The 13,991-nt window shown below is 45.6% G+C and overlaps 1 protein-coding gene across 2 annotated transcripts in view; it reads right to left on the minus strand.

The window, feature by feature from the left end:
• The window catches only part of slc24a3 (solute carrier family 24 member 3), a 344,615-nt gene that overhangs the window by 34,537 nt on the left and 296,087 nt on the right, over positions 1-13,991 (minus strand). For both annotated transcript variants that reach the window (XM_059648357.1, XM_048536075.2), the window contains 2 exons: positions 12,836-12,910; positions 2,432-2,457 (listed from right to left, as the gene is read on the minus strand). In XM_059648357.1, the coding sequence (XP_059504340.1) occupies positions 2,432-2,457; positions 12,836-12,910 (101 nt within the window). The remainder of the gene's footprint in view (positions 1-2,431; positions 2,458-12,835; positions 12,911-13,991) is intronic.

Here is a 13,991-nt window from a genome sequence, read left to right on the forward strand (position 1 = left end):
GTGGGCCTCAGTGGGTGGAGTATTGATGGGGAGTGAGTGGGCCTCAGTGAGTGGAGTATTGATGGGGAATGAGGCTCAGTAACTGGAGTATTGTGGGGAGTGAGTGAGGCTCAGTGAGTGGAGTATTGATGGGGAGTTATTGGGCCTCAGTGAGTGGAGTATTGATGGGGAGTTATTGGGCTCAGTGAGTGGAGTATTGATGGGGAGTTATTGGGCTCAGTGAGTGGAGTATTGATGGGGAGTGAGTGGGGTTCAGTGAGTGGAGTATTGATGAGGAGTGAGTGGGGTTCAGTGAGTGGAGTATTGATGGGGAGTGAGTGGGCCTCAGTGAGTGGAGTATTGATGGGGAGTGAGTGGGGTTCAGTGAGTGGAGTATTGATGGGGAGTGAGTGGGCCTCAGTGAGTGGAGTATTGATGGGGAGTGAGTGGGGTTCAGTGAGTGGAGTATTGATGAGGAGTGAGTGGGTTTCAGTGAGTGGAGTATTGATGGGGAATGAGTGGGCCTCAGAGAGTGGAGTATTGATGGGGAGTGAGTTAGGCTCAGTGAGTGGAGCATTGAGGCTGAGTGAGTGGGGCTCAGTGGATGGTGCATTGACGGGGTGTGAGTGAGGTTCAGTGAATGGACTATTGATGGGGAGAGTGAGGCTCAGTGATTGGAGTCTTGAGGGGGAGAGTAAGGCTCAGTGAGTTGAGAATTGATGGGGAGTGAGTGGGGCTCAATGAATGGTGTGTTGAAGGGGAGTGAGTGGGGTTCGGTGAGTGAAGTATTGATGAGGAGTGAGTGGCGTTCAGTGTGTGGAGTATTGATGGGAAGTGAGTGGGGCTCAGTGAGTGGAGTATTGATGCGGAGTGAGTGGGGCTCAATGAGTGGAGTATTGATGGGGAGTGAGTGGGGCTCAGAGAGCGGAGTATTGATGAGCAATGAGTGGGGTTCAGTGAGTGGTGTATTGATGGGGTGTGAGTAGCATTCAGTGTGTGGAGTATTGATGGTGAATGAGTGGGGCTCAGTGAGTGGAGTATTGATGGGGAGTGAGTGGCGTTCAATGTGTAGAGTATTGGTGGGGAGTGAGCGGGGCTCAGAAAGCGGATGATTGATCGGGAGTGAGTGGGGTTCAGTGTGTGGAGTACTGTTGGGAATGAGGGAGTGTCAGTGAGGGAGGAGTATTGAATAGTGAGGCCCTGTGAGTGAGGTGCATTGATCAGGGTTGCAGGGAGAAGGGTGGAGAGTGTGAATGAATGGGGAAAGGGTGAGGAGTATTGATGAGGAGGTGAGAAAGATGAGAATTAGTGTGGGAAGAGGAAGAGGGGAGTACTGATGACGGGGCGTAATGAGTATTGACGATGGCAGAGGTGAAATCTATTGATGAGGGCGGAGGGAGAAGGAATGTTGATCAGGAGGGAAACGTTAAGAGGTATTGGTGAGTGTGGGGTGTGATATATTGATGAGGGGGGTAAAGAGGGGGAAGTGAATGAGGAGCATCGATGAGGAGGGTGAGAGAGGGGAATATTGATGAGAGGGTTTAGGGAATCAGGAGTATTGATGGGGGGGATAGAGAGGGGGAAGGGAGTGAGGAGTATTGGTGAGCAGTGAGAGAGGGAACATTGATGAGACGGGGAACGGAATGAGCAGTATTTTCTGAGGGGGGAGAGAGAGGAGGAAGGGAGTGAGGAGTATTGATGAGGAGGAAGAGAGAGGGGAAACGGAATGAGGAGTATTGGTAAGGAGGGAGAGAGAAGGGAAACGGAATGAGGAGTATTGATGAGGGAGAGAGAAAGGAGGAAGGGAATGCGGAGTATTGATGAGAGGGGAGAGAGGGGGGAATATTGATCAGAGGGGGTAGGGAGTGAGGAGTATGATGAGGGGGGAGAGAGAGGGTAGTACTGATCAGAGGGGGAAAGGAGTGAGGAGTATTGAGGAGGAGGGAGAGAGGGGGAAACGGAATGAGGAGTATTGATGAGGGGTGACAGAGCGGGAGAGGAGAATGAGGAGTATTGATGAGGGGGAGAGAGGGGGGAAGGGAATGAGGAGTATTGATGAGGGGGAGAGAGAGGGGGAAGGGAATGAGGAGGATTGATAAGGCGGGAGGAAGGGGGGAAAGGGAGTGAGGAGTATTGATGAGGAGGGGGAGAGAGGGGGATATTGATCAGAGTGGGTAGGGAGTGATGAGTATGATGAGGGGGGTGATTTTGCAGTGCACTTTATCTCTGGATCAGATCAGTTACATTTGGAAAGGTGTATATTGTTGTGTGCACACAGTCAGAGAAAAGAAAAGGAGCAAATTTACATTTAAAACTGTTTCTAAAAAGAATAGTGTTTTTTTCTGTATTTGCCTTCTTCTTGTGAATCAGTGACAGACATGAGATTAATAAGGAACATTGAGCCATGGAAGGGAAATTCCGATTCGTCAGAAGTTGAATAAAAGGCACTCACCAAGATACTTTCTCATCATAGATAATCTGGGGAGAAATGAGAAGACAAAGAATATTTAATTTGTATAAACATTATGCTATTCAGTGTTGTTTCAATTTCAAGCAGAGAATTAATTGCTGACTAAAAATAACAAAGGCTTGAGCAACATTAATTAGTGAATAACTAAAGGGAAGGACCACATCTGGTGCAGTCAGTTCTTCTGCTGCTATTAGATTATGTCGGTTGGTGTATTGTGTTCATATGTAGAGAGTGTAGTTTAATCACCAATGCATAGGCTGGGGTCCAACATTCATATGCAGAGCGTGTTCATATGTCGAGCACGTGTGAGTTCTTCCCCCGTGTTCATGTGTAGATTGTGTGTAGTTTATTCTCTGGTGTTCCTATGTAGAGTGTGTCTTGGTCACTTGCATTTTAAACTGATGCCAGCATCAATAGATCTTAGCTGGTAATTCCTAACATGCGTCTTGCGAGGTCACAAATGTGACCAATGATTCATTGTGTGCTGCTGTAGTTTGTGTGCAATGGAATCATCCAACCTATACTGAGATCAATGCATTTTACTGCCCCAGCAGCCAGGTAGCAGTGGGAGTGCTGGACTGAGTGATTTCTGACGCGTATCAGCTCTAACAGCAGTTAGAAAAATGCAAATTCGTGTGGAGATACGTCAGTCACTTGGTTGGCTCATTTATTTACTAATTTGCAATGTATCTGTTCTCGTTCTCCTCTGATGTTCGTGCACACAAGAACTTCCCTCCACAGGACATTGCCTGTCTATCTCCTGCTGATGGCCTTGGCTGACAGAAATGTGCTTTAACCTCAGAGTCGTAAAGTTTTTGGTCAATCCCCACTCCAGAATCTTCAGCTCAAAGGCTAGAAAGGATAACCCCGAGCAGTTCTAAAGGAGAGCTGCAGTCCGAGATGCTGTATTTGACACCAGATGCTAAACTGAGGACCCCTTCACCCTCTTATTAAAGTCTCAAGTCATTCTTTTAAAGAAGGGCAAGGCTATTCTCCCAGGTGTCCTGCTCTATCGCTACTCCTCGAACAACATCACCAAAACAGAACATTTGGCCGCATTATCACTGCTCTTTGTGGGATCTCACTGTGCTTCCAACATGGCAAAGAACAGATTTCATTGGCAATTAAATACTTTGGGATAGGCTGAGGGTGTGAAAGGCCACTACATAAATGCAAAATCCATGTTTTGATTTGTGGATATTTGACCATAGCAGGTCATGGATCTCATGCTGAATGTTGCCTTTCCACAATCATACTGCCTTTAAGGCAGCACGGTGGCTCAGTGGTTAGCACTGCAGCCTCACAGCGCCAGGGACCCGGGTTCAATTCCTGCCTCGGGCGACTGTCTGTGTGGAGTTTGCACATTCTCCCAGTGTCTGTGTGGGTTTCCTCCGGGTGCTCCAGTTTCCTCCCACAGTCCAAAGATGTTCAGGCTAGGTGGATTGGCCATGCTAAATTGCAGTGTAACGTGCAGAGATGGAGAAGGGCCATGGAATGCTTTTCAGGGGGTCAGTCTGGTCTTGATGGGCTAAATAGCCTCCTTCTGCACTGTCGGGATTATTTGATTCCAGCTTCATTATAACTAGCAACAAGGTCCAGGTCAAATCAATGAGTGGTCACAATCATCTGTTGGAATTGATTCTTCTCTTATTCCATTAGCTGTTTTCCTGGTTTAAACACTGCAATTTGAAATTCAAAGTGATAATTTAACATTATCATCGACAAGCCTTCACTTGTCAATTTCTTTTATTTTTATGCATTCATAGGAATGAGCGCATCACTGCTTGGGCCAGCATTTATTGCGTGTCTCCAGTTGCCGTTGGGAAGATGGTAGTGAACTGTTCCTGAACTGCTGCAGTCCATGTGTTGCAGTTAGATCAATAATACCCTAAGGAAGGGAATTCCAGGATTTTGACAGGACGGTGAGTGGCTTGGAGGGGAACTTGAAGGTGGTGGTGTTCGCATGAACCTGCTGCCCTCGTCCTTCTACACGGAAGTGGTCGTGGGTTTGGAACGTGCTCTCCTAAGATTTTTGGTAAATTTCTGCAGTGCATCTTGTCGAGGGTACACACTACTGCTACTGGGTATCAGTGGTGGAGACAGTGGACGTGGTGTTAATCAAGTGGGTGGCTTTGTCCTGGATGGTGTCAAACTTCTTGAATGTGGTTGGAGCTGCATTCAACCAGACAAGTTCGGTGTATTCCATCTCAATCCTCTCTTGTGGCTTGTAGATGGTGGGCAGGCTTTTTTTTTGGAAGGGAGTGGAGGGCGGTGTGGTATCCACTGTAGTGAAATGCATGTATATTTCAGGTGCTGCCAGACGTGAATTCCTCCAGCACTTTCTGATTGTACTTCAGATTTACAGCATCTGCTGTATTTTGATTTTATCTGAAGGCTAACAGCGTGTTGGTCTTTACTGCAAGTAGATGAATACATAGTGCTCTTGTGCCAAGCTTTGATGGGACTACATCTGGAGTACTGTGCACAGTTTTAGTCTTCATGTCTATTGAAGGATTTACTTAGTTGTAGAGACGGGACACTGAAAGTTCACTAGCTTGGTTCCTGATGCAGTAAGGCTGCCCAATGCTGAGTAAATTGGGCCAGCGTTCGCTAGAATTTGAGGTGATCTGATCGAAATTGTTAAAATTCTGAAGGCTAGACTGGACATTGAGACAATGTTTGGGGAATAGCTGGGGAATCTGGAACACAGAGGGACAAGGCTCAGGATATACAATCGAGGATTGAGATGGGGGAAGATGTCCTCACGCAGAGAGAATGTGAATCTCTGGTGTTCTACGTCGCAGAGAGCTGCAAATACTATATGATGGAATATATTCAAGATTAAGATGAAGAGATGTTTGGTCTCTCTCGAGGGATCATGGGGGATACACAGTGAGCAGGAAAGCGTTAAGGCTGGAGGTCAGCCAGTTTGTCTTGGAGCAGGTTTGAGAGGCTGTACAACTCACACCATTTTCCACATTCTTAACTACAGTCAGAAGAAGTTAACACCATAAATTTAGTAGCATCTAATCTATGAAATCCTAAAAAAAAGGAAAAATTATTCCAGGAGCTCAGAGGATTAAATGACAAGTACAGAGGTGTGCAAGCGTGGTTATATTTTCTTGACCATAAGAACATCGAGAAGTTTAGAACATGACAGTATATTTCAAATTAAAAATACTATTTCTTCTGGTGGGGAAATCAAGAATTAGGAAAATAACGTTTAATTCGGATAATAGGTCAAGGTAAACACAGGAAGCACATCTTCACACCAAAAACACTGGCAATTCAGAATTCTCTCCTACAAAAGGCTTTTAATCCTGGGGGAGTCTGGGCCAGCAAGGCTGGGATCAACAGATTTTCAGGAAGTTGACGATAGTGAGAGATATGGAGCAAAGCAGAGTAAATGGAGGTGATGTGTAGATCAGCTATGATCTAAGTGAGTGATGTAGCAGCCTAGATGGAGAGAATGGCCTCCCCCTGTATTTATGTACTTTTATGAGGACCTCGAATGAGTTTCCAGCTGAAGGCGCATGATTTTCACTAGGCCCCTCATGAAAAGCTGGACTTATTTTGCTGGTTAAGGCATCAATTCACTAATTTTTCCTTAATATCAGTTGGTTGTGTATTTCTATTCTTCAGTGCTGAAGGCATGATTAAAATGCAGCATGTTCACCTGTATAAGTCAACTGAGATACTGTCAGTCATTCTTGTGTTGAGACTGATCTGCAATAGTGCATTCATGATTGAAAGCTGACAAAATGAACAATTGTTTCCAGCAAAAACAGCACGATCTCATAAATCTTGCAGACATGAAGAACAGCCACCAGATGGCAGCCAAACTTCAGCCATTCCAGGGTGCAGTCAATAAACTCGAGCTTTTAACCCTTTCAGTTCCTGTGCTTTTTGTAGACCTTTGAATGGGTTTGGCAGATGCTAATAGAAGGGCGAGAGATCAAAGTTTCTGAGTTCCCTATTTCCCCAACCTTGCCTTCGGTTTCTGTTGTCAAAACCTTCAGCCTTACCTTTGCATTTTTCACACTTGACTTCCAACTGAGGCACTCCCAATTAATACTGCAAGTGAAAAATGCTGCATTCTGTACTATAGCGCGCATGAAGTCCTATTTGTACGTTCCCCACTGTGCTCACTGAACAACATTAGGTGCCAAATGGGTAGCAGCTCCATTTTAAAATTCTCATTCCTTTTTTTCCGAAAGCCTCCCGTATCCCTGTCATGTCCTCCAACCCCACAATCCTCGACCCGAGTCCTAGCTCAGGGATATCTCTCACTTGAAGTGCTCCTGCACTGGTTGTCTGGTCTTCAGTTGTCCAGGTCCTGAGCTCTGGCATCACCTCCCTCAAACTCACTGTCTCCACCTCACTTTCCTCATTTAAGACATTCCTCAAAATTTGCCTTGTTGGTCGAGCATTCATGTTGTAAAACTGTCTTGTTTTTCCTATGCCATAGGAATATGAACTTTGGAAATACTGGGTAAAAGAGGTTTATCTAGTTTGTCTATCATTATCCTGGCACTCACATTATTGATTCACTCGTGGGATGTGGGCGTTGCTAGCTGGGCCAGCATTTATTGCCCATCCCTGGTTGCCCTTGAGAAGTTGAGCTGCCTTCTTGAACTGCTGCAGTCCGCATGCTGTTTGGTTGACTCACAATGCCATTAGGGAGGGAATTCCAGGATTTTGACCCAATGGCAGTGAAGGAATGGCGACGTATTTCTAAGTCAGGATGGCGAGCGGCTTGGAGGACAACTTGCAAATGGTGGTATTCCCATGGATCTGCTGCCCTTGTCCTTCTAGATGCAAGTGGTCATGGGTTTAGAGGTGCAGCCTAAGGAGGCTTGGTGTATTTCTGCAGTGTATCTTGTAGATAGTCCACTCTGCTGGTGACAGTGGAGGGAATGAATGCTTAATATAGTGGATGTGGTGCCAATCAAGTGGGCTGCATTGTCCTGGATGGTGTCAAGCTTCTGGAGTGTTGTTGGAGATGCACCCATCCAGGCAAGTGGGGGGTATTCCATCACACTGCTGACTGATGCCTTGGAGGGGTGGACAGGCCTTGGGGAGTCGCGAGGTGAGTTATTTGTTGCAGGATTCCTAGCCTCTGGTCTGCTCTTGTAGTCAGAATATTTATCTGATTGGTCCAGTTCAGTTTTTAGTCAATAGTGTCCCCAGGATGTTGACAGTGGGGGGATTCAGTGATGGTAATGTCATTGAACCTGAAAGAGCGATGGTCAGATTCTCTCCAGATGGAGATAATGGGAACTGCAGATGCTGGAGATTCCAAGATAATAAAATGTGAGGCTGGATGAACACAGCAGGCCAAGCAGCATCTCAGGAGCACAAAAGCTGACGTTTCGGGCCTGGACCCTTCATCAGATGAAGGGTCCAGGCCCGAAACGTCAGCTTTTGTGCTCCTGAGATGCTGCTTGGCCTGCTGTGTTCATCCAGCCTCACATTTTATTCTCTCCAGATGGAGCTGGTTGGCTCCTGGAACTTGTGTGGTGCAAATATTGCCTGTTATCCTAATCCTAGACAGCGCATTTTGACAGACTGCTTCAGTTTCTGAGGAGTTGCGAATGGTATTGGACATTGTACATTCATTAGTGAACATCCCCTCTTTTGACCTTATGATGGAGGGAAGGTGATCGATGAAGATGGCTGGGATTAGGACACTACCCTGAGACACTCTTGCAGAGATGTTCTGGAGCTGAGATATCTGACCTCCAACAAGCACTCTCATCTTGTTCTGTACCAACTCCAGACAGCAGAGTGTTCTCCTTCTGATTGCCATTAACTCGGGTTTTGTTGTTCAGGCTCCTAGATGCCACATTCCATCAAATGTAGCCTTGAAATCGAGGGCAGTCACTTGAGAAAGCCATCTGCTTCATGAACGTCCTTAGCACGGGAATGTGGCTTTCTTAACTTGTCTTAACTGGTCTACACAGCCTCCCAACCTAAAGTAATTTCCTCTGAAGTGGCTTAGCAAACCATCAGGCTGTAAGAACATAGAACAGTATGGCACAGTAAAGGCCCTTCAGCCCACAATTTTGTGCCAACCTAATATACTACTCTAAGATCAATCTATCCTGCATATCTGACATTTTACTATCATCCATGTGCCTATCCAAGAGTCGCTTAAAAGTCTCTAAAGTATCTGACTCCACTATCACTGCCAACAGTGCATTCCACACGCCCACCACTCTCTGTGTGAAGAGCCTACCTCTGACATCTCCCCTTTACCTTCCTCCAATCACCTTAAAATTATGCCCCATCGTAATAGTCATTTCTGCCCTGGGAGAAAGTCTGACTATCCACTCTATCTATGCCTCTCATCATCTTGTACGCCTCTATCAAGTCACCTCTCATCCTTCTTCGCTCCAATGAGAAACGCCCTGGCTCCCTCAACATCTCCTCATAAGACCCACCCTCCAGTCCAGGCAGCAGCCTGGTAAATCTCCTCTGCACTCTCTCTAAAGCTTCCACATCTTTCCAATAATGAGGTGACCAGAACTGAACACAGTATTCCAAATGTGGTCTAACCAGAGTTTTATAGAGTTGCAGCATGACCTCGCAGCCCTTAAACTCAATTCCCCTGCCAATGAAAGCCAACACACCATGCGCCTTTCTTACAACCCTATCAACTTGAGTAGCACCTTTGAGGGATCTATGGATGTGGCAGCTCACCACCATCTAGTGAGGGGCACCTGGGGTGGGTGATAAATACTGGTCCTGCCAGCGGTGCCCACAACCCAAGAATAAATTTTTAGAAGTGAGGGAACTAAAGATTATGTATTCTATTCCACACAAGAATGTTCATCACATGGGCGTATAGAACAAGGCAGATCTGGGAAGCAATCCTGCTGGATAATCACTTGAGATGTAACTTAACATATGCATGTTCCAAACTCAAAATCCTTTGTTTTTTTCAGGATAGTGATCATACAAGCATGTATAACGTTTTAAAGTTTACAGTCTGGAAGCGACTTACGCCATTTGACGCTGTTTCACATAACTGGAACCAAACACTTTATGTATGTCTAAATCTAAATACCTACGTTATTCCCACAGTCCAAAGATGTGTACGTTAGGGTGAATTGGTCTTGCTAAATTGCTCCATAGTGTCTAGGGATGTGCAGGGTAGGCTGTGGGAAATTGTAGGTTTTCAGGAATAGGGTGGGACTGCAGACCTGATGGGCCAAATGGCCTCCCACAATCAATTGAAGAAAAAGCTGAAATTAAGATTCTAATGATGATCATGAATCCATTGTCAGTTGATGGAATTTAAAAAAACCAGCTGGTTCACTCGTGCCCTTTAGGGAAGGAAACTGCCATCCTTACCTGGTCTGGCCTACGTGTGACTCCAGACCCACAGCAATGTGATAGATTCATACTTGCCCTCTATGCAACTGGAAATGGGCAATAGATGTTGGTCCAGGCAGCGATGCCCAGATATGGTGAATGAATTTTAAAAAAGTTATTGGAAAGTAAAAATGGTCATTTCCCAGGGAGAGGATTAAATTCAGGGCGTATTCAGCAGCTGGGTAGGACAGTGATGGGACTGGTTATGTTAAAAGAATCAGATCCTGTGGCCATCAATCTGTCCTTGGGATAGAAAAAGTGGATAATCCATCTCAGCCCTGTCCAGTGATCCCCAGCATTACAGGTACCAGTCTTTAGCCAATTCGATTCACTCCATGTGATATCAAGAAACAGTTGGAGACACTGCATATTGCAAAGACTATGGGCCCTGAAAACAACATGCTGGACATAAAAACAAATTACTGGGGATGCTGGAAATTTGAAACAAAAACCGAAAACTTTTGAAAAACTCAGCAGGTCTGTCAGTGTCAGTAATCCAATGGAGAGATCATAAAAATACGCAGGACTTGTCATCCAGAACGTGCCACTCCTCTAGCCAAGCTGTTCCAGTACAGTTACTGGTGTCGACCCAACATTGTGGAAAATTGCTAAAGTATGCCGTGTGAGTAAAAAGCAGGTCAAAGCCCATCCAGCCAATTACCGGCCCATCAGTCAACTCTTGATCATCAAAAAAGTGATGGAAGGTGTCAGCAACAGTGCTTTCAAGCAGCACCTGATCAGCAATAACCTACTCAGTGACACCTAGTTTGGGTTCTGCCAGGGCCAGTCAGCTCCTGACCTCATTACAGCCTTGGCTCAAACATGGACAAAAGAGCTGAATCCAGAGTGAGAGTGAGGTGAGAGAGACAGCCCACTGACCTGAGGCATTAAGGAGCCCAGGCAAAAGTGGAATCGATAGGTATCAGGGCGCACACTCTCTGGTGGTTGCAATCATGCTTGATACATAGGAAGATGGTTGTGGTTAACGGAGGTCAGTCATCTCAGCTCCAGGACATCCCTGCAGGAGTCCCCAGGGTAGTGTCTAGACACAAACCATCTTTAGCTACCTCATCAATGACCTTCCCTCCATCATAAGGTCAGAAGTGGGACATGCAATGATGATTACACAATGTTCACTGCCATTCGTGACTCCTTAGACATTGAAGCAGTCCATGTTCACATGCAACAAGATCTGGACAATGTCCAGGCTTGGGCTGACAAATGGCAAATCGTAACATTCGTGCCACACAAATGCCAGACAATGACAATCACCAGCGAGAAAGAATTCAACCATGCACCTTGATAATTTAAAGTCATTATCATCACTGAATCCCACCCTGTTCACGCCCTGTCGGTTCCCATTAACCTGAAACTGGACTGGCCTAGCCATACAAATATATTGGCCATAACAGCAGATCGGAGGCTTGGAATCTTGCAATGGCAAAGTCAATCCTGACTTCCCAAAGGCTTTCCACCAACAACAAGGCACAAATCAGGAGTGTGTTGGAATACTCCCCACTTGCCTGGATGGGTGCAGCCCCAACAATGTTCAAGCAGCTTTGGGCGATGCAGATCAAATCAGTCTGCTTGATTAGCACTAGGTCCTAAAACATTCACTCCCTCCACTTCTAGCACTCAGAAGCAGGAGCATGTATTGAGTACAAGAAACAGAGCAGAACTTCACTCAAGCTCCCTAGGAACATCTCCCAAACCCACGGCTCTACCACCCCGCATTGCATGGAACACTATCACCTGCAAGTGGATAGAGCAGGGAGATGGATTGCAGACTGCAGAACTGATCACAGGGTGTACAACAGTTCTTTCACTTTGCCTCAAGATGAAAAGCCCCCACAAGCAACACTGGCTGGAGAGACATTGAAAAAACAAAAAAAACTTTTCAGGTAGCTATAATATTCACTGTTATTGACAGTTTAGGAACCCAACTAACCGTTTGTGGTTAAAATCTAATGCACAAAGGATTCTAAAGCTATGCACTGTTTCCTTTTCTTTTGTACGAGAGACTGTGCGCATCGTGCCTGTGCAGTATGTAATGTGTGCCTATGTAGTGGCTGTTGTACTTGATGTGTGTGAATGTACAGAGGCTTTTTGCTTGACGTAATGTTTTCACCCTTTTCTCCTGATTAACAAGTAATAGGCTGGCTTTGTTTTAAGTCAATAAATGAGTGATTGATTTCTTGCAGGAACACGTATCTGTCTTGGACCTCCCATGTAAATAGATCTGATGGTCAAGAAGGCACACCAATGACTCTTCTTCCTCGGGAGGCTAAGGAAATTCGGCACCTCCAACCTTCACAGACGCACAATAGAAAGCATTCTTTCTGGGTACATAATGGCTTGGTTTGGTAACTGCTCTGCCCAAGGCCGGAAGGAAGTACAGGAAGTCGTGTACACAGCTCAGACCATCCACAGACTCACTTCTCGTTGCCATGGAAAGGCTGCCTGTGTCATCACCAAAGACACCTCCCACCCTGGGAATGCTGTCTTCCACCCTCCTCCATCAGGCAGAGATACCGAAGCTTGAGCATATACACCGACAAGTTCAAGAATAGCTGCTTCCCTGCTGTTATGAGACTGCTGGACGACCTCTCTAATTTCAAATTTAACATTGGTCATGCTTTTGTGCACCTCCTGTGCGGCTATAAGCCTGGTGTGCCTCGCTCCGTCTAAGCACCCTGTGATCTGTATGTTATGATCTGCCTGTGCTGCTTGCAAAACGAAACTTCTCACTGTACTTAGGTACATGTGACAGCTATAAACCAAATCGAAAGAAATCAACTGGTTAACTTACATTTTTAATTGAAGACAGATACAGCCCCATGCTGAGATGTACTTACTGTTATGATGATCCAGGAGATTGAAAAGGCAAAAACCCCTCTGGTTGAAACAGGCTATGCTCCACTTGCCTCCCAACTCAACTCTTAGATGTAGCTCCTGGCAGTTTTCCCACCTTTTATGCAGCATTTGAGACAAAATCAATGAAATTCTTACCAAAATGAGGGCCATCACTGATAGGGTGTAGTAAGTGGAATCTCTGATCAATGACCACCATGTCAATGGCACAACCTGTAAGCAGATAGAACATGTTACTTACTGCTCACACAAGCCAAGTCTCAACACTGTACGCAATGGATCCATGGAAGGGGATAATGCAATGTGGTTTTCTGTGTAACACAGCACTCGTGCTCTTGAATAGAATTGCCTGTAAGATTGCACTTAAATGGAGACACTATAAACACATTTGCTGTTATGTATGTGAGTTACACCAAAAGGCGGATTGTAGGTAAAATCACCAACGTCTTATTCTCTCATTAAAGTTTAACCTGAAGGGCACCATGTGCACGGTGAGAATGTGGGACATTTATGGTGACCACTGCCAGTGCAGGAACTGATCTCACACAGTTGGCATCACAAACCAGCTATCCAGCTAACTGAGCTAACAGCCCCCCACCCCCCCACCTCTGATTGGCCAGCATTCCCAAGATCTCGAATGCAGGAGCATCCCTGTAAATGACCTCCCAGAGCATTAACACCCAATGTTGGATTGTTTCTTTAATGTTCTCAGAACTAAGAAACCCTGAAACTACTCAGCTTGGGAAACTTGTAAGTGTTGAAAAGTTGAATAAAAGTTCTAGATAAGAGAAGATGTTGGTAGTTTTAGACTCTATGACACTTGAAATGAAGTAACCATGGGGAAAGTGTGGTGGGACATTGATTTCATGCACTGTAAACCACAGACTGACAGGTTTTCAATTCATGGGATGTGAGCGGTGCTAAAAAGGCCAGAATTTGATGCCCCAATCTCTAACTGTCCCTGCGTGAATACAACATAAATTGCTTGTGTGGCACCTTGCAGTAATGGAATTCTAGCATGTGGAATTTCAGCAGGGAGGTGTTCAGAAATTACTGGGGTGGGTGTGAAGTTGCGTCCAATCATGAAGTGATTGATCTTTGCCCTCGGAATCGACACAATTTCCGGAAGGCCGTTAACAGTTGTAAAATCATCAAAAATTTATCATGTGCCCCACTCAATTTTGAATTGCTTGTAGCTCTGTGCATGGGATCACAGGTAACAAACAAAGATCCAGACATTCAACATTCTCCACATTGAAAGTAAGGTTCGCTGCAGTCCATCTTGAAGGAAGTA

This window comes from Stegostoma tigrinum, chromosome 9, assembly GCF_030684315.1.
Source record: "Stegostoma tigrinum isolate sSteTig4 chromosome 9, sSteTig4.hap1, whole genome shotgun sequence".
In the NCBI taxonomy this organism is placed as follows: Eukaryota; Metazoa; Chordata; class Chondrichthyes; order Orectolobiformes; family Stegostomatidae; genus Stegostoma; species Stegostoma tigrinum.